This window comes from Schistocerca americana, chromosome 11, assembly GCF_021461395.2.
Source record: "Schistocerca americana isolate TAMUIC-IGC-003095 chromosome 11, iqSchAmer2.1, whole genome shotgun sequence".
Lineage (NCBI taxonomy): Eukaryota > Metazoa > Arthropoda > Insecta > Orthoptera > Acrididae > Schistocerca > Schistocerca americana.
In genome coordinates this window covers 25,494,314-25,520,167 of record NC_060129.1, presented here as the reverse complement: position 1 = coordinate 25,520,167, position 25,854 = coordinate 25,494,314, and the positions used below count along the sequence as shown (strand labels likewise).

Sequence of the window (25,854 nt, the reverse complement as noted above, 5' to 3'; positions counted from 1 at the left end):
CTTATTTGTTCTAACCAACAAACACATATCCCTTTTTCTTTCACAAGACACCTTAATCCCTCTAGTGATTCATCATTTTTTACACGGCTGTTTAATGTCCTATTCGATAAGCATAACTGGGAAACTGTTTTCATATAATGATATGAAATTATCGTGGAATAGTTTAAATTTGATGTTAGGATTTGGTTCATTATAAAGGTAATCCCATTTCATTTGTTGTAAACGAATCTTAAAAACACTGGTCCAGTGTCATGAATTATTCTAACTAATTTCTAATGAGGAGTATCAATACTTATTTATCCTAACTAACTGTGTATCATGACCATAGAGAGCATTTGTTACCGAGTAAACAGTTATTTTCTTGTTCTGAGCTAAAAAAAAAAAAAAAAAAAAAATTACCGACCATGGTCCTACTGCGCCTAACCAGCCATGTTCGAAAGGTAATTACTGAGATCAAACTGAAGATCCAAATAAGGTTTTCATATCAGTTTTACTATCAGAATCCTTAAGGAAATCTACACTGAAGTCACCACTGACTATTAACTGCTTGCTGCTGCCTGACAGATAGCATAACACTGAATTAAGATTCCATATAAACTGTTCAAAATTTCCCAATGAAGGTCTGTATAAAGGCACAATTCTTCAGTATTGATTCACAACCATAAATGTCTATGTGCTGATCACAAAAGATCAACTTGTCTTGCCTGGCTGTTTTTGAGCTTGTATTCTGTCTTAATATATGTAACAAGTCCTCCTATTCCCATATCAGTGCTGAATTTCTGAAGATGATATAGTGTAATATTTTATATGTTACTTATCTAACCCTGTGGTTGTGTTGTGCTCAGATAGGCACAGAATGTCTATCTTTTCAGAGCTCTCTAACTTTTCCAACAGACTGGAAGCTCTTCTAACTCATTACTCATTCCTATAATATTTTGATGAAATTAGCTAATGTTACCTTTGTGTACATTGTTAAGCATTTTGTGGGGCTCTTCTATTACTTTGACTTCTATCAAAACATGATGCCTGATTCCTCATTCTAACCTAACCTCTTTCTGAAACTTTTAAGCATAGGTATTATGTAATGATGGTATCTCCATACACTTTTTGCAAGAAGCTCAAGCAACCTATCTTTCCCTCTGCTATACAGCTAACTTCTCAGTATTTCTTATTGTGCACTTTTTGATACTGTCAGATATATCAATGGTTTTTTACACAAAATAAATATAAAATTAAAGCAATTTTTTGTTATTGGTGCTGCACCAAATTAAATTTAGTTTCTATTGCCATACAAAAGATCATGTATCACCATGTTGAAATTTATATAAAAATGCAGTGAACATCCTAGCATATCACCTGCTCAGCCATGTTCACAAAGCTCACAACATTATTTGCTCCAGGCTCGTGATGGTAATGCAGGACCTCCACAAACTCACACTTGTATAAGTAGTTGCTAGTCCTATTTCAGCCAGGTAACCCCTGATGCTGTAATTTCTGGCTTTAGCCAGGCTGTTCCCTCTCCACCAACTATAATAAACTGATTTTTGTAAACACCCTTACACAAATTCCCTATGTTGTTTGTCTCCTGGCTAAGTCTAGCAATTGACATCAAAATACTTGTGACCTGGTACTCTGTTTCCAAATTGTCCTGTACCATCTTACCTAGCAGTAAGACTTTCTTCTTCCTATTCTCTTTTGATACTGGCCTACAATTAGTTTCTTTGAAAGAAGTCTGCTGCACCCTGCTGTGACCTGCAGCTGTATGAGGCTCTTTCATGCCTACTTCAGGTAATAAATCAAACTTACTGGATACTGAAAGCTCAAATGTAGATGAAGTTGCAGAGCTGTTCACCTTTCACTCACTGCTTGTTATCTTTAGCCAGTTGCTACAATTTGTTGCCCCTTCAAACATCCTAGTTCAAATTTCATGTATTCTAATCCAGCCTGAAGGATACAAATCTTTATCTCCAGTTCAGTGAATCCCTGCAATACCTGTTAATTGACTTATTCACAGTATAATGTAACTTTTAGTGTAAGTTTAATTTAAGCATTCCCTATTTGAACAAACTTTCTGGGTATATGAACTTAATACTGAACGGACATGTTCTACTTAAATTATTGCTAACAAAAACAGAACAATTAAATGGGATTTTCTACTTTATTGTAAGTTTACTGGACCAAAACATAAACAAAAATATGACAACTCAACAAATGTTAATAATCCACTGTTTTCGCTCAGTGTTCAGTCATAACATCAGTGATTTTCTGTCACCATGTGCATTTAAGTGTAACCTCTTTAAGTGTTATTCAGGTGAAGCTAGTGACTGTATGATGTGTTTGTAATATTGCTTTCTTTGTTTCATTTTGTCATACACTTTTGTAAGTAGACATGCACAAACTTACACACAACAGTTGCACAAGTCATATACAGAAGAGAATCTCAGCCTAGGCAACCCAAATTCAGAAAACATAACCAGCACAACATCTGTTATTGAAAATGAAAGACTGGATTATTTACTTGAAATTCAGAAAGAACAACATAAATCTCAGCAATCAGTCAACCACATTTATTAAAACTCTTGTAGTCTAAATTATGTGCAACTATGAAGAAAATAGAAGCTAATTTCAAATCTGAAATCACCACTTTTAACTGAAAGCTAGAGGACAAACTCAGTGAGATACTAATTGGTAACATTAACTTGGAAATCACTGCCTTCAATAGATCATTTAAGACCTCTATCAATGAAATGATAGCTACAGGGGGACAAATATCAGTAAAAAAATTGAAGTTCATGCGATATTATTACAAGAGCACTCAGAGCAACTTAAATACCTAGCCAAGAGATGTACAGCAGATATTACACACATTGATGATAAATTATGAGTGTATATGGCATCTGTCAGCGAATCTACTCAGGAACAAGTTGTCATGATGAGCTGTGATTTAAGGAAATCATCAAGACCTGAGCCTGAACGTCCTGAGAGGGTCAGAAACCCACTAATTCTGAGTGAGTTCTATGTCTCTATCACTACATTTTCATATAATTGTCAACATAGTGATAGATGATCTTTTATATGGCAATAGAAACCAAATTTAATTTTGTGCAGCATCAAATAACAAAAAAAAAAAGTTTCAAATTTATGTGTATTTTGTATAATACCTCATCAATAATCCTGACAATATCAAAAACTGCACAATTAAAAAAAAAAAAAAAAACTGGCAAAACAATCATTGCTGATATGAGTCATCTATAATATGCTATATGTGCACACATGAAATAAATTATATATCAAAGAGAGTGAAACCTACATTTTGTGCAATCAAAACTAAGATAGTAATTTGGCGTAAAACCTGGAAAACTTAAAACTGATATGAAACCTATCTATAAGTTATTATGTTACACTATATTGACAAGAGTAATCAATTTCTGAAAAGGCAATTGGATAGGTAAAAAATCGACTCACCAAGTGGTGACAGGAGAGCACATACATAGAGTTAAGGAAATCTGAAAGCTGCTGGAGCCAGTGGCTCCACCTTCTGGCAGACGGGATGAAGGGGAGGCAAGACAGATGGAGATAAAGGACTGGTGAGGTTTAGGAAATTGGAAGAGTTTGGAAAACTCTGGATCAGGGGAGTATTGCCAGATTGGATGAGGAGGAAAGACTTGACTGTTGGGGACTGCATCAGATCAGATTTGAAAATGTGAGAGCTTAGAGGTGGAAGATAGGGTGATAAGCAAGACAGAGGAAATGCCATGCTGGATTTAATAAGAGTAGGAAGCTAAGTGCATTATATGTGGTAAAGGGGGTGAGGGTGGTGGGAACTCAGGTCAGAAAATAAAAGATATGGAAAACTAAAATGTAGTGAAGAAAGGAATATTTACTATGAAGAAATGTTGATAGCAAAGAAGCCAACGTAAATTAATGACAGGTGGGTGATGAGATCCAGGGATGTATTGTAATGTCAGTTCCAAAATACAGAGTTGTGAGAAGCTAGTGTCTGGCGGAAGAATCCAGGTGGCATATGTGGTGAAAGAGGCACTGAGGTCACAACTATCATGTTGTAGAGCACGCTCTGCAATTGTATATTGTGTGTTGCCCATGTACACCCTCTGTCTATGTCCAATCATATTGTATAATGTTGGTTACAGTCACACAAACAGTATTTTTATAATCGCTGGTATATGACATGTTGTTTCACACGTGGCTCTGCCTCTGATAATGTGTGTTTTGCCATTTACAGGGCTAGCATAGATGGTGGTTGGAGGGTGCATAGGGCAAATCTTGCAGTGGAGACAGTCATAGGGGTAGGTGCCATATGGCATGGAAATGGGTGACGAAGGAGCCATAGGGTCTGACTAGGATATTGCTGAAATTGGGGGCAGGGGATGGATGGCAAGGGAAAGCTATTCTAGGTGTGATGGGCAAAATGTTAGGTAGAATGGACTTGATTTCAGGGCATGATTCTCCAGTTACATTATATTTTAAACAATAAGTGAACAAACATTGCATGGGACTTCACATAATACACCCCACTGGAACATACCAGTGTACATGAAGGACACCGTAATAATTATTGCATAATGATTCTAAATGGAATGTTTCTAGACGTCTTCTAGGTACAGTATATACCAAAACAAGAACCTGTGTGAGATAATAATCAATAGTGTTTAAGACGTACCAAAAACCAAAAAGGAGTACCAATAATTTAACACCAATACCGCAGCCAAGTGTTTCAGAATTTCCTTTTTTCTGATGAGCTGTAACAGTCTACTGAAAAGAGTGGATGTTGACTTTGAGGTCATCCATATTTTTAGAAAAACACAGAAGTGACTAAACTCAGTTGTATACTGTTTTTCTGATAGTAATCCAACCGACAAAATCTATGGCTAAAATTATTTGTTTGTGAAGTTTATTTATAGGCATTGTTTCAAAATGTAACTACAAAAGACATCATAACTTGGTCATTCAATAAGTAAAATCACAAGTGAAGCACATACAATCAATTAATTAACCATTGCAAAAATATATGCATACAATAACTAGTTCATCTATGCCACAGCACATTGATTTATTTACAATTTTGTTTCTTGTACTCATGACATCAACTTTGTGATTAGATTAACTAACATTTCAAACCTTATCTATTCTTATTATGAATAAAAGAATCATAAGAATGTCAATGAAACTTAATCAGAGATCAGAGGCAAGAATATACATCCAGTATTCTAAAAATTGCCTTTTCTCCGAAACTATCAGTTAAATTCATCTCTTTGAGAACTACAATACTTGCAATAGAAATTGCTATAGTTACATTTGAAAAAGCAACATTAATGACAATATTTCTGTAATTAACACATTATGAAGAAACACTGTGTTGCTTAGTGATGACTTTCTTGTGATTCATATTAATGCAAACAGTTTAAGATGAACAGTTTAGTTGAACAATCATTTACTTGTGTACTATTTCACTGTTACCACACATTTGTTAACACATTTCTTTTGTGTGAGTCATGCACAGAGTAAGTTGTAGGAGTTCAGATTGCTTAACAGTAGTATATGAAGATGACAAGAAAAAATAGAAATGTGATACTCTGAAGTGCTATTGTAAAGTGTCATACATATTGTTAACGTGATAAATGTTAAGGCACATGAAATAATTCTGCAGGCTTATTGCATCACTATTCAGAATTTTTTATTTTGGTTTTTTCCTATTTATTTTCACATCGCTGGCCTATTAGGTTTATCTAGTGCTTTGGAAAGGGACAGACTGTCTTGAGTAGATGTAGGAATATGATGATAGCATATGTTTACACCTCAGAGAATAAAATAGATGGAGCCTGTAATAAGTCAGTGACTGGAATGTATACAACATATAACTAAGGGCAATGGAAGTAAGTGCAATTCAGAGATGAAGATGTTGCCATAGAAGAGGCAAGCCAAATCAAACCAGTTAGAAGAATTATGACAAAAAGGTATACTGAGCAGAAGTAAGATATCATTCTATTACTAACCATGCAAATGTGGTAATCTTTGAAACACTGCGTGAAAATTCACTGCTGATATCTCCGGAAAACTGAATGTTTCTTATACTATAATGCCGGAGTAGATTTCTTGAACATCTAAAAATTTATGATATTACAATGCCTTCTGATACGTCTTCCATTATACAGCAGATGGTTATCCATATTTGCAACGGTGAATGCATTTCATGTATGTCAACATTTTTCACATTTTGCACATTTTATATACCAGTTTCATTGTGAATGCACTGTTACACAAATAATTTACTAATCAGTTTACAGTTTCATTAATTAATACATATTTTCAGAGAAAATGTACAAATTACATTACATACACTTTTCAAGAAGCCACTCATATACTTTTGGGGGACATAGAAATGTGGCCAAACATTCAAAAGTAATGCAACTATTAACAGCTTTTAATAATACTCTATGCCAATAATGAGTGGCACAATACAGGATAATGAACACTGAAAATATTTATAAGCATTGACTCACTGTATCTTCAAAGTCAAGACATGCCATGGGGCAAATAAAGGAATCTTTGTTACTATAGACATAAATTTATTTCCATTTCATCAGTATACATTTTACTTAAAGTGTACTGAAACAGTTAAACAAAAACACTTGTTCATTTTATGCTCAAACTTTATGAAATAATAAATAATTACAGATCTCCCTTATCAACAACAACAACAACAACAACAACAAAAACAACTATTTATAGCAACCTGCCTTGACAATTTGGTTCACCACATTTACAAATGATCTTTCTGTCTGGAACACTGTCCACATCATAACCATAGTTCCATGTCAGCTCTGTACTGGCTGGCACAAATGAATTGGTGAAGAAAGCCACCCATGGTAGTCGGAGATCATGTGTATCCACAAAGACATTCTGGGTAAACATGTTTGGATTACACGAATGCTGCAACATGGATAATACACAGAGCCTTATTGAAAATGATTCACTTATGAAAAACTTCAAAATTAATATTAATAGCATGATTATTACATTCAGCAAGAAGATAATGAACATCGGAAGCAGATACACATACAAATAATGGTGGTAGATTATCTTATGTTTTCATGGCAACACACTTACTAGCCCTTAGTGGCTTACTTCATACCTTTGTCTATGCAAACAGAAATACGGAACAAAATTGCTCTTCACTAAACTTCCATGCCAAACACAAACCCTATAACATGCAACTTCATTTTACACATTCCTGTAAATTTTTACTCATTACTTATTTTTCTGAGGATACCCATCCTGCCATTACCTTTAATATTCATGTAAGAATAAATACACACAGTAAGAATAAAACTTGGACAATGTCTCATTGGCATCTCATAAAGCAGTCTTTCAGTCTTGTTTATAAAACTGTAACAGTAATTACTGTTATGTGTTCTCTCACGTTTAGGCTAAAATCAATACAAAAGTTATAACACAGAATATATTAAAATTCAGTAGTTTGTTACATGTTATCAAATTCTATACATGATAATGCATCATTCAACTTTCTCAGAGATCCGCAATTAGTGGTTGTAACTGATGAGAAGAAAAGTTGACTACTTACATTGATAAATTGACTACTTACATTGATAAAACGACCTAAATTCCCACAGGTTTTAGCATCCAGGATATATCTTCCATTTCGGCCAAACAGAACTCTTGCAGACGGTGCCACAATTCTATACCTCTTGCCAGTTAACTTCCGAGAAATTGTGATTTGTTCTCTGTGTTTTGCTAATGAAGAACATATTATATTGTGATATTATAGCAAAAAAAGTAAGCTATGTCTTTCAACTAATTACATTCTAAAAATATCAACAATTAACATTATTAACACAGCAATATATTTTAGCTATGTTTTCTGCAGTATTCAAGCATGAAAGAGCTGTAGATCAAGTGTGTTCTACAAACAGAGATAATTTCTTAGAGACTGTTCACTTTTTAGATATTGGTGGACATTTTATGAGAACTAACTATGAAGCGAAATCCTTAGTAAGTACAGTTTTTGTATATTACACTTGCATTGAAGGGGAGGCAAAAAACTGATTATGATTACACAGTTCATAGAAAGAAATGAAGAGTTATATAGTATTTGCAGAAAACAATTTTGTTACATACTGCAGTAATCAACAATCTGAGAACAGCAGCATCATCATGAACAGTACAGAAAAATACCACATGGAAGTTTAAAATATGTCTGGTAAGGTAAACCAAGTAATCAAATAATCTTTTAAGGAGAAACAACAGAAAAAACAAAACATGCAAAATATATAACCCCCTCAGGAAGCAGTAATTGTTACATTGCACAAGTTAATAGACAGCCTCTAGAATTCATTTATCAAAACATCAAGTACACGAGAGGAAGGGCGGATGGGTCAGGAATGGATTCATGTAGATGCTATTCAAATATACTGGGTGATTATAATGAAACTTTCCCTACTTAACACATTGTAACACAGAAACTAATTACTGTACAAGGACCAAACTTAGTAGCATTAATGTCAAGGACATGGGAAAGAGAGATAATGCAGAACCAATTCAAGTGAAACACTTTTAATGTGCTGCTGTGGTACATCATACCATTACATGACAATACCATCAGTGCACAAAAGGGACTCAATATGGCACCCATCAGTGTCCAGAAGAGTCTGAAGTGCAGCATTGCATTCTGCACAGCAGAACAATGCATGTAGGTATAGGTATGATGGCTACGTCTCTTGATATGCTGTGCTTCGGGTCTGCACATGTGTGAATATTACCCTGGTAAAGCCTGTCTTTCAGGTAGACCGACAAACAGAAATCACAGAGAGTAAGATTAGGTGATCGTGCCGTCCAAGCATTTGGAAATGATCAGCTGATAATTTGATCATTTCCATACATGTTTCAGAGAAAAAGGTGAACTTCTTGAGTGATGTGTGGTGGGGCCCCCATCTTACATGAAAACTATCGAGTTCAATGTGTCTGTCTTCTGTAGGGTGGGTATGACATTCTGGTGAAGCATATGGCTGTAATGCTGACCAGTCACACTGCACATCTCTCATCCTTGAGTGTCAACTTATTCAAAAAAGAATGGGTCAATGATGAATGTAGCTGTGAAGCCACATCATATGGTGACACAGTCACCATACAGAGAAACTTCATGCACAGTGACTCCACATTCAGCAATTCTGTGAGTTCACCTCACCCACCAGAGAAAAATGAGCTTCGTCTGTCCATAGGATGGTCAACTTCAATTCTTGTGAGAAAGTGGAGAGTGAAGTAAACACATCTTTGTACATCCTGTGGTGCAAACTGCTGTAGGATATGGATATTATACAGATACCATTTGAGAATGGTTCGAAGCACCTTCTGTACAGTGGACCACAGGATGTTCAGCTGTCGTGACACAGTAGGTGCACTACCCGACAATCATGAATTCTGTGCAGTGTTGTCTGCCATAGTAACAGTGACTTCATCAACCACCTGTGGCACGACCAGTCACTGTGCTCTCCCTGGAGCAACACCCAGTTCTCCAGTTGATTGAAACTACTTCATCATGCTCTGCACAGCAGGTAGAGAAAGAGGACTCTTCTGTAATCCTTTCAGCCAGCGATGTTCTCGAAGTGCAGCAGAAGCATTACTGTTGGTTCGATAGTAGAGCTTCACTAACAACACCCTGCTCCTTTTGTCCAAGCTCATGTTGACACATCAAGAAGTGCACATCGTGACCATAGTTGGAACTGGACAGTGGGACTGTAACACACAGAAATCATGCACCCCACACTCCAATCATTAATGCTAACTAGTTTGGTACTTGTACAGTAATTAGTTTCTGTGTTATAATGTGTAAAACAGGAATGAATATATTCGCTAGGAGTGTAGCATTGCAAAGAAGTGAAGTGTGAACAATAGACAACTCAGACAAAAACAGAAAAGATGATTTTGAAATGTAGTGCTACAGAATACTGTTGAAGATTAGGTGGGAAGACTGAATAACAAATGAAGTGTTACTGAATCAAATTTAGGAAAAAGAAATTTATGGCAAAAGCAGACTAAAAGAAATGATTCATTTGGCAGTACCTTGTGAGGCATCAAGGAATTGTAAATTTTTTTGCGGTTTGTGTGTGTATGTGTGTGTGTATGAGCAGAGTTTGTAATTATTTACAAGTATACACACTGTTGAGTGCTCTATGTAGGGTTTCCATGGAATTTTATTTGTTGATTATTTTTCTAACTGCAGGTAGGTTTTTAATGTGTTTGATTTACAAGTCACACACACACAGCTTAATATATTTTCTTCAATGAAACTCAGTTAATAGCGAAGGCACTGGAGGAAGTGGAAATGGTGAAAAATGAGCTTTAGATGGTGCTCTAGTACCGGTCTCTGCCATGTTACACACACTACAACAATCATACACCAGACAATGCATGATGAAGCTCTAGGGTATAGCACTAAATTAGAGTGATAATGAAAGTTCTTGTGTGAATATGAACTATTGAAGTTATCTATATAATGCTAGTCTGCCATGGACAAAAATGTTTATGATTTATACAATGTGGTGACAACAAACATGAGAATGAAGAAAACCTGGACAGGATAACAGAAATTTTTAAAAATTCATGAGTATATATTCTTTTGACACTGCTGGTAAAACTGCAGTGCAGATGACAGATGCACCTATTCAGTGGTATGTTAGCTTGGGCCTGCAATATCCAATTTTGAGAGGTGATTTGCGGAAGGAAAACCTTTACAGTGGCACTAGACTATTATGTCGGAACACACGGGGTTGCCCTACAGCAGCTGCAAGTAATGTGGAAATGACTGATTTATAGGTGATGAACAACAATTAAATTTAATGACAATGTTGTGACCAATAATTCACAAGTTTCACGCACTTTTAACAATGACTTTTTAAATGAAGCAGCAAATATAGGATTAAATGGTTCAGTTGAAGAAACAAGAGAATATACTTAAAAGTCATTCCACAAAATTTTAAACTACTAGAAGTAGTACCAACACCCTTCACTGAAATTAATACAGTTATCAAAACTATAAAACATGAAGACAATGTGAGGTTTATGGAACTTCAAAAAGAATTCTGAAAAGTTGTTGCAACTCAGTCCATCCTGTACCTCAGGCATAGGTGACCTATAGAAGTGATATAATTAAATTTTTCTCAAGACATTTGAGACTCATCCTAGTCTACAATAATGATGGAAGATGAAGAAATCAATTAAAATTTGTGCCGTGGCCAAGACTTGAATCTGGACCTCTTTGCTTACTAGGCAGGAATGCTAGCCATTACAACACCACATCTTCAGCTTATTTATTCAGCTTGTGTCACTATAGGAGATAAAGATGAGGCTCAAATGACTTAAGGAAAATTTCATTATATCATATCTATAGATCAACTATGCCTGAGGTACAGGCAGGATTTTCCCATTACCCAATGCTGGGGTGATATTCAAATCTAAGAAGGGAAAATAAGCTGGATATGTGAATTGAAATCTGTATTATGGAGGGCATTGGGCTAGTGTAATCCATGCAGTAATTTTAGCTATAGTGTTGTGATGGTATAATTGCTAACATTCCTGCGTAGTAAGGAAGGAGACCTGCTTTCAAGTCCTGGCCATGGCAAAATTTTAATTCATTTCTTAAGCTTCCATCATTATCATATGCAAAGATGAGACTCAAATGTCTCAAAAATAATTTAATTATATCAGATGAATAAATATATTTTCACATATGTGCAGAGAAACAATACATACTAAATATCAATTGGGCCAAATGCTATGGGCCTTATAAGCTATTCACACAAGCATGGGTAGATGGTTTATGTGCATAGTCCATGGAGCTCTGTAGTTTCAAAGGATGTAATTGCCTGTATGCTGATTGCTGTATTGTTGGTATTCATATTAGTTTGTTGTTTTGTGGTATTTACTAGCTAATTGTAACTCCATTAAATGTAACTATGATGGGGGCTACAAGCTCTACGAGATTAAAAAAAATCTCGATATTTTTCCAACCAGAAAGAAAGCAAGGCCAATGAAACCATAGCAAGGAAGAAGAAAATGGGAAATACACATTATATAGTTGAGAGAGAGAGATCTGCTGTTAGTAAGTTTACTTGCGCTGACCAGTAAATTGCCTAAGACTACACACAACCCACTCCAAGAGCTATCAGCCATTAAACTAAAGTTGAGTCAGCGTAAATTGATCCCTGACAGTTTCAGTGGGCTGGACATGGCAGCTTTGTGTACCTAACTAAACCAATACTGTAATGCAATTTTGTACCTGTCTCTATGGCAGTGCCACACAGTTGTCACAGCTTTATAGATTACTCTTCTTCTTGTCAGCAGCCACTTGTGCTTTGCTTCTGAAAGATGGCAACAGCACTGTGAGCTGTCAGAGACCTTCGCCATCTTAACTTTACATCAAAATCACAAAGAGAATACCTTAGCTCTGACTTACACATCAGTTATTTGAACACAGCTTTCAAGAAAAAAACATACAAGTTCTCTTTTGGCCTTCAAATATTACTACACTGTATTTAAGAATGATTTTCTGAACTTGTCCTTCAAGAAACATAGAACGAGCATGTGTAAGCTATTTGATTGTTTCTAGTGATAAATTATACTTCAGATCACAATGAGTTCAGAAGCTAAAAGAAACCTGGAACTGCACCTATGCAAACACGAATGAAGAAGAGAAGTGATGCTTCCCAATAACTAGGTAGTGATGTATGCTGTATCTCTATTGACTTAGAGCAAGTACCATATGTGCCTACTCTAACACACAGTGAGAAGTTTCACAGAAGACAGATTTCTTGCCTCCACTTCTATAGTAACATAACTGATATCAGGCACTCACAAATGTATATATGGGGGGAGTCTGTCACTGAAAGAGGAGGCAATGAAACAGTCTCTTGCCTTTTATCTGTATTGAATGTTGGAGTCACTACAAGGAAGCAATTGACTATCTGGAGTGTTGAGTGGATGGGTCAGAATAGTAAGTAGAATGCTAGTATAGTCTGTAAACTCAAGAGCGAGCAGCGCTTTTCTACATCTACATCTACATCTACATTTATACTCCGCAAGCCACCCAACGGTGTGTGGTGGAGGGCACTTTACGTGCCACTGTCATTACCTCCCTTTCCTGTTCCAGTCGCGTATGGTTCACAGGAAGAACGACTGTCTGAAAGCCTCCGTGCGCGCTCTAATCTCTCTAATTTTACATTCATGATCTCCTCGGGAGGTATAAGTAGGGGGAAGCAATATATTCGATACCTCATCCAGAAACGCACCCTCTCGAAACCTGGACTGCAAGCTACACCGCGATGCAGAGCGACTCTATTGCAGAGTCTGCCACTTGAGTTTATTAAACATCTCCGTAACGCTATCACGGTTACCAAATAACCCTGTGACGAAACGCGCCACTCTTCTCTGGATCTTCTCTATCTCCTCCGTCAAGCCGATCTGGTACGGATCCCACACTGATAAGCAATACTCAAGTATAGGTTGAACGAGTGTTTTGTAAGCCACCTCCTTTGTTGATGGACTACATTTTCTAAGCACTCTCCCAATGAATCTCAACCTGGTACCCGCCTTACCAACAATTAATTTTATATGATCATTCCACTTCAAATCGTTCCGCACGCATACTCCCAGATATTTTACAGAAGTAACTGCTACCAGTGTTTGTTCCGCTATCATATAATCATACAATAAAGGATCCTTCTTTCTATGTATTCGCAATACATTACATTTGTCTATGTTAAGGGACAGTTGCCACTCCCTGCACCAAGTGCCTATCCGCTGCAGATCTTCCTGCATTTCGCTACAATTTTCTAATGCTGCAACTTCTCTGTATACTACAGCATCATCCGCGAAAAGCCGCATGGAACTTCCGACACTATCTACTAGGTCATTTATATATATTGTGAAAAGCAATGGTCCCATAACACTCCCCTGTGGCACGCCAGATGTTACTTTAACGTCTGTAGACGTCTCTCCATTGATAACAACATGCTGTGTTCTGTTTGCTAAAAACTCTTCAATCCAGCCACACAGCTGGTCTGATATTCCGTAGGCTCTTACTTTGTTTATCAGGCGACAGTGCGGAACTGTATCGAACGCCTTCCGGAAGTCAAGAAAAATAGCATCTACCTGGGAGCCTGTATCTAATATTTTCTGGGTCTCATGAACAAATAAAGCGAGTTGGGTCTCACACGATCGCTGTTTCCGGAATCCATGTTGATTCCTACATAGTAGATTCTGGATTTCCAAAAACGACATGATACTCGAGCAAAAAACATGTTCTAAAATCCTACAACAGATCGACGTCAGAGATATAGGTCTATAGTTTTGCGCATCTGCTCGACGACCCTTCTTGAAGACTGGGACTACCTGTGCTCTTTTCCAATCATTTGGACCCTCCGTTCCTCTAGAGACTTGCGGTACACGGCTGTTAGAAGGGGGGCAAGTTCTTTCGCGTACTCTGTGTAGAATCGAATTGGTATCCCGTCAGGTCCAGTGGACTTTCCTCTGTTGAGTGATTCCAGTTGCTTTTCTATTCCTGGGACACTTATTTCGATGTCAGCCATTTTTTCGTTTGTGCGAGGATTTAGAGAAGGAACTGCAGTGCGGTCTTCCTCTGTGAAACAGCTTTGGAAAAAGGTGTTTAGTATTTCAGCTTTACGCGTCATCCTCTGTTTCAATGCCATCATCATCCCGGAGTGTCTGGATATGCTGTTTCGAGCCACTTACTGATTTAACGTAAGACCAGAACTTCCTAGGATTTTCTGTCAAGTCGGTACATAGAATTTTACTTTCGAATTCACTGAACGCTTCACGCATAGCCCTCCTTACGCTAACTTTGACATCGTTTAGCTTCTGTTTGTCTGAGAGGTTTTGGCTGCGTTTAAACTTGGTGTGAAGCTCTCTTTGCTTTCGCAGTAGTTTCCTAACTTTGTTGTTGTACCACGGTGGGTTTTTCCCGTCCCTCACAGATTTACTCGGCACGTACCTGTCTAAAACGCATTTTACGATTGTCTTGAACTTTTTCCATAAACACTCAACATTGTCAGTGTCGGAACAGAAATTTTCGTTTTTATCTGTTAGGTAGTCTGAAATCTGCCTTCTATTACTCTTGCTAAACAGATAAACCTTCCTCCCTTTTTTTATATTCCTATTAACTTCCATATTCAGGGATGCTGCAACGGCCTTATGATCACTGATTCCCTGTTCTGTACATACAGAGTCGAAAAGTTCGGGTCTGTTTGTTATCAGTAGGTCCAAGATGTTATCTCCACGAGTCGGTTCTCTGTTTAATTGCTCGAGGTAATTTTCGGATAGTGCACTCAGTATAATGTCACTCGATGCTCTGTCCCTACCACCCATCCTAAACATCTGAGTGTCCCAGTCTATATCTGGTAAATTGAAATCGCCACCTAAGACTATAACATGCTGAGAAAATTTATGTGAGATGTATTGCAAATTTTCTCTCAGTTGTTCTGCCACTAATGCTGCTGAGTCGGGAGGTCGGTAAAAGGAGCCAATTATTAACCTAGCTCGGTTGTTGAGTGTAACCTCCACCCATAATAATTCACAGGAGGTGGGGGAAGTGGGCTTTCCCGGAAGAACCCTGCCACTGGCCTACAGGGCAACCCAAAATCAGTTGCCCATTACCTATCTAGCAGTGTAGTTCGGCGTGCAGTGATGTACGTCGTTTCTGTTCGTGGGATCTTAGTTGCCAATCTCAGTCAGCTGACTTTGTGTACTCACTGATATACTTCAGTATCCGGAAGTGATGGATAATCGTCCTGCATTGCAAGAAAATGTGCAGAATACGAAGGAGATATTTGCGCAGAATGAGCGTTCGATCGTCTCTAACATTATTACAGCTTGTGTTAAGGAGGCTACACAAAAAGAACTGTTGGCTAATATTACCAGTCCCAATCAAAGGGCTGCAGTTTATGCAAACATCAGCCTCACCAAAATAGGACGCATAAGGAAGGAACGCAAAAATAAGGCACATGGTTTACTGGAATCGTCGTGAAGAAAAACTAATAATTTAGGGAGGAAACCCATTGTTATAGACAGTTTCAGAAAATCGGTCATTCGACAAACGATGGAGGACTTTTACATAAACCAAAAAATAATTCCCACATTACGGAAATTACTCAGTGGCATGAAACAAAAAATACATTTTCGTTGCAGAAAGATGTTTTACACAAGACATTGTGTGAAATGGGATTTACCTGGAAATACTTTTCAGACATGTTTATGAAGACAATGACAAAAGAAACAGTGCGAATCGAACTACTACAACACACGTAATTATAAATTTCTGGTTACTATTGAAACACTCTTAGTGTTGTAAGAATTGTTAAGTTTTAATGCAGCCCTTCAAAGAAAACTTCTACCTTTTAGTAGAAACACAAAGTAAGAACAAGCCTTAAATTCTACAGACTGATTGCACTATATCTGGTTCGTCTTACGAATAGAGGAACATACATTCATATGAATTGGTATTCGGTTCTATGTTTGTAGTAGATTCCTGACTTCCATTCTTATGTTAATATTATTTACTCTATAATGTTTTATTTCGAAGAAGCTATCGTCTTTTGTTTTCCTTATACTATTAACGCATTTGTCTAAAAATAAACGCAGACAGGACGTATCTGTACATGGCGTCATCACAGATTTAAAGCGCACACCGCGGCAGCGGCAGGGACTGTACTACGTTGTGGAACAGCCTGTAGAAGTGCCCTGTGATGTAGCAGGGTAGGCAGAGTGGGGACTTGCGCGCTCGCTCTTCAGTTTACTGACAGACTTTAATTATTCTAGTGTATGTTGTGTCTCATGAGCTGTTTTAATCTGTTCAACATTATTTTTTTTTATCACAGGTCACAGTTGTCTCTTATGTGACCAAGACTTTGGTATTATAAAGAAACATGAGAGATTACAAAGACATATCCGATGGCTTATGTGGTGTCATCACATCCACAAAACTTCCCAAGCCTTTTCAAGGAGTTAAAATGGAAGCCCATAATTACTCTAACATTAAAGTGGTAGCTGATGAACTGCTTTACTTGAAGCACACTGAGATCACTAAACTTGTGGCAATAAGGATAGAAGCTGAAAAACCTGTAGTATTATGTATCAAGAAAACATTCAGTAATCTTGAGCCATGGTCAAAGTGAACATTATGAGATGTACAAAGACTATTCAAGACACCATGGACAGAGAGATCAAGGGAGGTATTGATGTCATCTTCAGGATAACACAAGGAAAATAGACTTACTGGCTTTGTAGATTATCTGCCAGGCAAAAACAACTTGAGTTTTATGAAAAACTTTGAACTTAATTTGGTGTATTGATTTTTGGTCTAAAATTTCATAAGACAAATATGTATTGTAACAAAAAAATAAAGTGTGTGTTATAACTGAAGATTTTATATTATTTTAAACAACATAGTTGCAAGAGATAATATATGAAACTTAGTCCTTTCAACGAAATTACTTTTAATATTGTCATAAACGAAATTGCTCGCTGGTTTTAATGACTTTTGATGATAATTTCCTTTGAATAGCTACATATTTATTTGTTTAGTTATTTGTTTTTTTGCTGTCCATATGACAAACAGTTTTCATGTACTGTCATGGATTTTAGTTCACATATACAAAGATTTAGTTAACATATGTAAGTGCACACATTTATATAAATAGTGAAGGTGAGAAAATATTAATTTTTGCTGCAAAAAACAAACTAATGCTATATACACTGTTTTACAGAGAGACATTACAACTTAAAATATAAATGCGTACATTGATATACTGTGTTGAAGATCAGATTCTATCATTTTTGTGCCACAAAAGCAAACTAACACTATATACACTGATTTACAAAAGAATGCTACAACTGAAAGTCGTCTTCTGAATTACAGCTTTTCTCTATTAATAAATGATTAAGTCTGTTGTAAAAGATGGTTCCTATTGTATGTGGGCTAGAGTCTGAAGCATTTGTTTTTTATTTGCAATTCTCTGAAAGCTTTTCCTTCCCAGTGTATTGTACCTATGTACATTACTGTTTGTAACATTATATTCTGGATTTTGTTTCATAAACATTATTGCCTGCACGATGTACATAGAGTAAATGTTTAGTATTTTATATTTTCTAAAGATTTCCCGACAAGGCTCATTCCTGTTTACCTTAGCTACCACTCTTACTGTCCTTTTCTTTTTTTCTTTTTTTTTCCATCCCGTATCTCAATACCATACTGAAGATGTGGATATATCACTCCAAAGAATATTTGTCACCAGCTATCATTGTCCAGGAAGGCTGAGACCCTTTTCAGTAGGTACACATTTGTACTGATTTTCTTACAAATGTGCTCTCTATGTTCTTCCATGACAACTATACCCAAAATTTGTGTGTGTTTGTGTAGCTAAGGAACAATGGAGGTATAATAGAGTAATATTTGTGTTCTGGTTATAGCTAAGCATAAATTGTATTGTCATGGTCTTCTCTTTAGTTATGAGTAGCTTATCTGCAGTAAGATAATCACATTTGATTTCATTACAGTTTGTAGTAGTTTGCATATTACGGCTCCAGTTGACTGATGGTCTGTCATTAGCACAGCTTATGACCTTGCACTTTCGCAGTTCAATTAAATTATTAACGTACACAGGAAACAGAATGTACTTCCTTGGGCACACCACATTGAAGTATCTCTTGGGTTGATTTGATTGCTACTAAATGTTCATTCCTTTTATATGTTACCTTGACACACTGTTTCCTGTCTTTCAGATAGGAGGTAAGTGGTTGTAAGGTTACCCCTCTCATCCCATATGCTTCTAATTTATGCAATAGAATTCTATGATTCACAGTATCAAAGGCTTTACTCATATCCAGGAAGGGCCTGTTACCTTGTCTCCTTTATGTAGCTTGTTTAGTATTTGGCTGCCAACCTGGGGAAGAATGCCAACGTGCACTCTGTATGCATAGAAGGTGGAGTCATTTCAGACATGGAAAGGGTCCTTATGGATTCCATGAAGAGCACAGGGTGCAGCCAGCTGCAGGTGGTGCCTCATGCCAGTACCAATGAGGTGTGTCACTTTGGATTGGAAGAAATTCTCTCTGACTTCTAGTGGCTAACAGAAGTGGTAAAGGCTGCCAGTCTTGCTTGCTAGATGGATGCAGAGTCAATCATTTGCAGCATAGTCAACACGACTAATGCAGACCATGGTATGCTGCCAAGTGGAAGGTCTAAATAAGAGGCTCAGACAATTCTGCAACCAGGTAGGTTGCAGTTCCTCAACTTGCGCCATAGGGTGGTTACGTTTTGGGTTCCACTGAGTAAGTCAGGAGTCCACTACACATAGAAGGCAGCTACACAGGTAGCAGGGGCTGTGTCGCATCAACTGGGCGGCTTTTTAAGTTAGAGGATCTCGGCAAAACACAAAAATGTCTTCAGTCACAAAGGGTGCAGGTCAACCATAGGAAGAATGTAGATAGAAACCATCAGTGTAACAACTGTAAATTGTCATAGCTGGGTTGGAAAAGTAAAAGAGCTCCAAGTGCTAATAAAAAATGTAAATGTCATGTAATCAGGATCCCCTGTCAGGTAGACCACCCACCGGGTGCAAGTCTTTTGATTTGACGGCATTTCGGTGACTTGTGCTTCAATGATGGTGATTAGGACAACACAACACCCAGTCCCTTGGTGGAGAAAATCACCAACCCAGCTGGGAATTGAACCCAGGCTCTTAGGATTGACATTCTGTCACACTGACCACTCATACCGGGGGTGGACCAAGTGCTAATAGAAACCACTGAAGCTCAAATTGTTATAGGCACTGAAAGCTGGCTAAAGCTGGAGATAAGTTCAGCCAAAGTTTTTGCAAAGAACCTAACAGTAAGGATAGTTTGAACACAGTTGGTGGTGGTGCGTTTGTTGCTATCAGAAGTACTGTATCTTATTGCAAAATGGAAGAAGATAGTTCCTGTGAGTTAGTATGGGCAGATGTCATTCTTGGCAACCGGAATAGAATAATAATTGGATCCTTCTACCAACCTTCCAACTCAGATGATTCATTGCTGAAAGGTTCAAAGAAAACTTGAATTTCATACATGTACCTGACTCATACAGGTTTATAGTGTAACCCCCTCAAATTCTTGAAAAATAAATGAAAAATTTATTTATTTACGTATACCAAATAAATTAACAAATGATGGAGCTGATCCCCCTTGGCACAAAAAATTGTTTCAGAATACTGTTGCAAAAACAATGGCACAAGCATGCCAAATTTAAACGAACACAAAATTTCCAAGACTAGCAATCTTTTACAGAAGCTCAAAATTTAGTGTAGACATCAATGTGAGATGCTTATAATAGTTTCCATAATGAAACTTTATCTTGAAACCTGGCAGAAAACCCGAAGAGACCCTGGTGGTATGTAAAGTATATAGTGACCAGACACAGTCAGTGCCTTCATTGCACAATAGCAATGGAAATACTACCCACATCAGTGCTGCAAAAGGAGAGTTATTAAACACACCCTTTGGAAATTTCTTCACCAAAGAAGACAATGTAAATATTCCAGAATTCGAATCAAGAACAGCAGTCAACCTGAGTAACTTAGAAGCAAATATTGTCGGAGTAGTGAAGCAGTTTACGTTGGTTAATACAAGCAAGTCTTCTGGTCCAGACTGTATACCAATTAGGTTCCTTTCAGAGTATGCTGTTGCATTAGCTCCATACTTAACAATCAAATACAACCACTTGCTCAACGAAAGATTTGTACCCATAGATTAGAAAGTTGCACAGGTCACACAAATATTCAAGAAAAGTAGCAGGAGTAATCTACTATTACAGGCTCCTATCATATGCAGCAGGATTCTGGAACATATTTTGTGTTTGAAAATTATGAATTAGCTTGAATAGAATGGTTTATTGACACACAGTCAACACAGATTTAGTAAAAACATCGTTCTTGTGAAACACAAGTAGCTCTTTACACACATGAACTGTTGAATACTATTAACAAGGGATTTCAGACTGATTCTATATTCCTAGATTTCCAAAAGGCTTTTTACACTGTATCACACATGTGGTTTGGAATGAAATTGTGTGCTTATGGAATATCATCTCAGTTATGTAACTGGATTAGTGCTTTCCCATCAGAGAGGTCACAGTTAATAGTAACTGATAGGAAGTCATCAAGTAAAACAGAAGTGATATCAAGTGTTCCCCAAGGTAGTGTTATGGGATCTGTGTCATCCCTTATATATAAAACTGATTTAGGAGACAATCTGAGCAGCCAGCTTATGTTGTTTGCAGATAATGCTGTTGTTCATCGACAAGTAATGTCATCATAAGACTGAAACAAATTGCAAAACATTTAGAAAAGATATCTGAATGGTATGAAAATTGGTAATTGACCCTAAATAATGAAAAGTGTGACGCCATCCACATGAGTGTTAAAAGGAATCAATTAAACTTTGATTACAAGATAAATCAGTGTAATCTAAAGGCCATAAATCCAACTAAATACCTAGGAAATACAATTGCAAACAATTTAAATTGGAACAAACCCACAGAAAATGTTGTGGGGAAGACAAACCACAGACTGCATTTTATTGGCAAAACACTTAGAAAACATAACAAATCCATTAAGAGACTGCCTACACTATGCTTGTTTGTCCTCTTCTGGAGTATTGCTCCATGGTCTGGGAACCTCCCCAGGTAGGATTAACAGAGTACATTGAGAAAGTTGAAAGATGTTTTGTATTATTGAGAAATATGGAAGAGAGTGTCACACATATGATAAAGGATTTGGAACAGACACAATTAAGGCAAAGGTATTTTTCATTGCAGTGGAATCTTTTCACAAAATTTCAATCACCAACTTTCTCCTCTGAATCCAAAAATATTTTGTTGACACTGATATACATAGGGAGAAATGAGCATCATAATAAAAGGAAGGATATAGATGTTCATTTTTCTACATGCTGTTAGAGAACAGAATAACAGAGAATTATTGTGAAGGTGGTTTGATGAACACTATGCCAGGCACTTAAGTTTGATTTTCAGAGTATTCACATACATGTAGATGTAGATTTCTACTGATGTTACAGTAGATCTTCCTTTCGTAAAGCCATGATTTAGATTGTTAAATATATTGTTGTTGTTGTTGTGGTCATCAGTCCTGAGACTGGTTTGATGCAGCTCTCCATGCTACTCTATCCTGTGCAAGCTTCTTCATCTCCCAGTACCTACTGCAACCTACATCCTTCTGAATCTGCTTAGTGTATTCATCTCTTGGTCTCCCTCTACGATTTTTACCCTCCACGCTGCCCTCCAATGCTAAATTTGTGATCCCTTGATGCCTCAAAACATGTCCTACCAATATATTATATTTGATGAAATGTGCCTCAAATTGATTTAAAATATTACTTTCTCTAGTAATTTCCCCAAGCTCTGAAGTTAATGATATTGGTCTATAATTTTTCATGTCAGTTTCTATTCCCTTCTTATACACCAGTAGGATTTCAGTGATTTTCCAAAAATCAGGGAATTCTCCATGACAGAGGGAGATATTTATTAGATGTTTCAGAAGCTTCACTAATCCTCATCTGCATTCCTATAGCAGCTCCCAACCACAAGACATTTTAGCTTGAAGTTTTGAAATGACTCTTAGGACATCCCTCTCAGCAATGCTATGGATGAAAAAATGTATAGTGTGTCATTTACAAACAACACGCATAAAATGACTAACCAAACAGTTTTTTTGGAATAGCTAGATTTCTCATTTTTGATACCTAGCACTTTTGCTAATTCAAAGCTTCAAACATATTTTGAGAAAAAATTGTGGGGCATTATTTACTGAATGGGGCTCATACATAAGATGAGAGTTTGACAATTATATTTTGTACAGTAAGTGATCTCAGAGATCCATGTTTGATATTGCATCATGGCATTTTTGTGCAACCTAACTGCATTACGGCACCACAGAAATACATATCAAACATGGTACATGAATATAAGACTGTTTAATGTATTGGAGCTGCAGAGAAGTGGGATGGCCAAGTGAATACATTGCGTTGATTTATATCATAGCCACTCACCAAATTACTTGCATATTGGAGAGCAATCAGTGTTAAAATAAGATGGATCTGTGTAGAATATAATGTACAGCATGATCCAATGGTCATGGAGAAAATTCAAGGTGAGAAGGTACATTAAACAGCATTATGGGGACCTTATGTCATAAGATGCTGCATATTGTGACCTTAAATGGTTGCTTTTTAAACTCAGCAAATTCCCACAGACTCTCTCTTTCATGTAGAGGCATTCGATAATTTGGAAAATGTGATGTCTTGTCTACTATGTGTGGATAAACAATCAGTGGTGATGTATGCTTCTGGTGTACGAGTTTAAATTTATGTAACTGTTAACATGGCTAAAGTTCAAACCTTACTACTGTTTTGGAAAAAGACTAATATGCCCATACCATTTTCACAGACTGGAGCACCAACATGGTACACTATACATATTTCCATGGAGCTCCAAGATACAGCAGACTCTACAGATATGGTTTCCAGCAATGGAATATACACTTCTGAGAGTTCAATTTGACTGATGATTGTGCCTTCCACACAAGGTTTACTTGGTGACCAAGTACCTACAATTAGTGGATTTGTGCATCTAGAACTGCCATCTTGTTTCCTCAACAGACTTGTAAACAATTAAATATGAATGGGAGAAACTAGATAAGTCTGTTTCAATGCGGCTCCATGTGCACGGGGCCCACAAGCATCCGTTAGCTTGCCCTTACACAGTCGGAGATACTATAGGCTACCCATTATGTATTACTAGCACGATGCATTCTGTGCACATGTGAGCCACTTGGCCATCCCTGCCTGAGAGTACTCAGCCAGGGCGGTGTCATCATACAGGCTGCCTGAATGCACCATCAGTTGTTTGCCCACCCGTGCTTATCTAGGCCTGCAGGCATCCGTCTGTCCATAATTGGGTACTTAAGCTGAAAGACCCTGGATTAGGATGTAACACAATCATTTTATACCCAGAGGATGCTTGTTCAACAACTGGAGGCTTTAACATAAGCCATGCTGACTGACATGATCTACAGTACAGGGAAACATTGTATAACCTGTATTGTCATTAGGGACATGACGTGACGCACTTACATTCTTTGTGTCACTGACAGAGGGACATCATGCATGTTTAGTATTATTTATGGCCCACAGCCAATTTTTCAATATCTTGTCAAGTTTCAAAATGTTGCCAGGTGCCTTTTAACACAAGCATTACAGCCAGGCCTCACTGTTTGCAGTTTTTTAAGATCTCTGAACTTATGGGCACAAGTGTACTATGGTTGAGCTATGGAACATCTGCTCTCATAGGGTCAAAGGGCATGGTATGAGGAAAGTACCTTGTGCACATATAAAATATCAGTAACAAAGTCCTTGTGGCAAACGTCAGCACCTCACTGGTCCTGTGGTTAGCCTGCCTGTGTAAACAGTATAAGCTATAGTGTTGGCTTTAATTAACATGCCTACAAACTGCTGTGACTTCTCTCATGTAGTAAGCACTGACTTCTCTTGTGTAGGAATTATACAATGGAGAAGCTAGTACAGAAATGAATTAACTAAGTCATAACAAAAATATGAGCTTTTTGTTATAGTTGACACCTTTCTCTCAGGAGAGCCATTATTTTTAAAAGGAGTATTTTTATGAGTTCTATTCTGGTCATACTCTATACACTGTAATGACTATTTAGCTAGAACATATTATGAAAACTACTAATTCTTTGCATTTTTCAAAAAGTTTGCCTTTGAAAACAAATATTCCCTCTTATTCTGCTCCTTTGTTTGTGACTCATCATGTTAAAAAATAATTTTGGCAATCATTTATCTCCAATTAAAATGATGGTGCTTTTTAATATTTTACCAATATATTTATTTTTACTCTTAAATATTGTATGACCTATATCGACCATTCCCACTATAGGTTGAAACAATCTCTGAAACTTTTTCTTGCCTGAATCAGTATTTAGTACTTAATCTTTCAATGTTTTAACTACTTTACCACAATTCTCTTTGCATAGAGCATGCTTGTTATAAAGCACTGAATGATGTGAAAAAATAATACCTTCTTTCATAACTTTTCTTGTTAGGATTTTAGATATGTGCTTTCCAGATTCAATACTTTCATTTACTGCATTATATGCTTTTAGCTTAAGTGCTTATTATATAGATCTGCAGAATTACTTACAGTTCTTCCTTTTGCCACAGTCCTCCTCTAATTCACTTTCATATGGATTCTCCTCATAGTTTTCCTTTACTTCTTCTGCATCTTCTATGTAATTCAAGTCTGCTTGATATTCATCGCCAGCTTCTTTTGCCAACTAGACAAACACAGCTTTTGTAAAGAAGTATACCGCAGTAACTGTACACTAAACTACGAGAACATTCTCTGTTCATTGTGGCAAAAAAACTTAACTCCCAAAGACAACACATTAGATCACTGTCACCATAGTAGAAATGGGTACAGGGCCTATTGTAACAAGAAATGAGTGCAATCTGAAAAGTTTTCAGCTTGACAGTGAGAAATGATCAAAGACAACTTTTTTCTAACATAGTACCTTTTCAGGTTAATCCATTTTGTACAAAGTTTTACCACATGTGCACATGTGTGATGAGGATACTTTGTCTATGAAATACCCACCTATGGCAGAAATAACTCTTCACTTGGGACTATATTTTTCCTGGGCACAAATTTCTGTACGTGTGTGAATAAGTTGATGTTAG

The 25,854-nt window shown here is 37.0% G+C and overlaps 1 protein-coding gene across 1 annotated transcript in view; it reads right to left on the bottom strand.

The window, feature by feature from the left end:
- Window positions 1-6,658: 6,658 nt before the first annotated feature.
- The window catches only part of LOC124553992 (histone-lysine N-methyltransferase eggless-like), a 374,632-nt gene continuing 355,436 nt past the window's right edge, over window positions 6,659-25,854 (bottom strand). The window contains exons 21-23 of the mRNA XM_047128016.1: window positions 25,319-25,451; window positions 7,625-7,773; window positions 6,659-6,951 (exon numbers count right to left, since the gene is read on the bottom strand). Coding sequence (XP_046983972.1) covers window positions 6,745-6,951; window positions 7,625-7,773; window positions 25,319-25,451 — 489 coding nt within the window. The 3' untranslated portion in view covers window positions 6,659-6,744. The remainder of the gene's footprint in view (window positions 6,952-7,624; window positions 7,774-25,318; window positions 25,452-25,854) is intronic.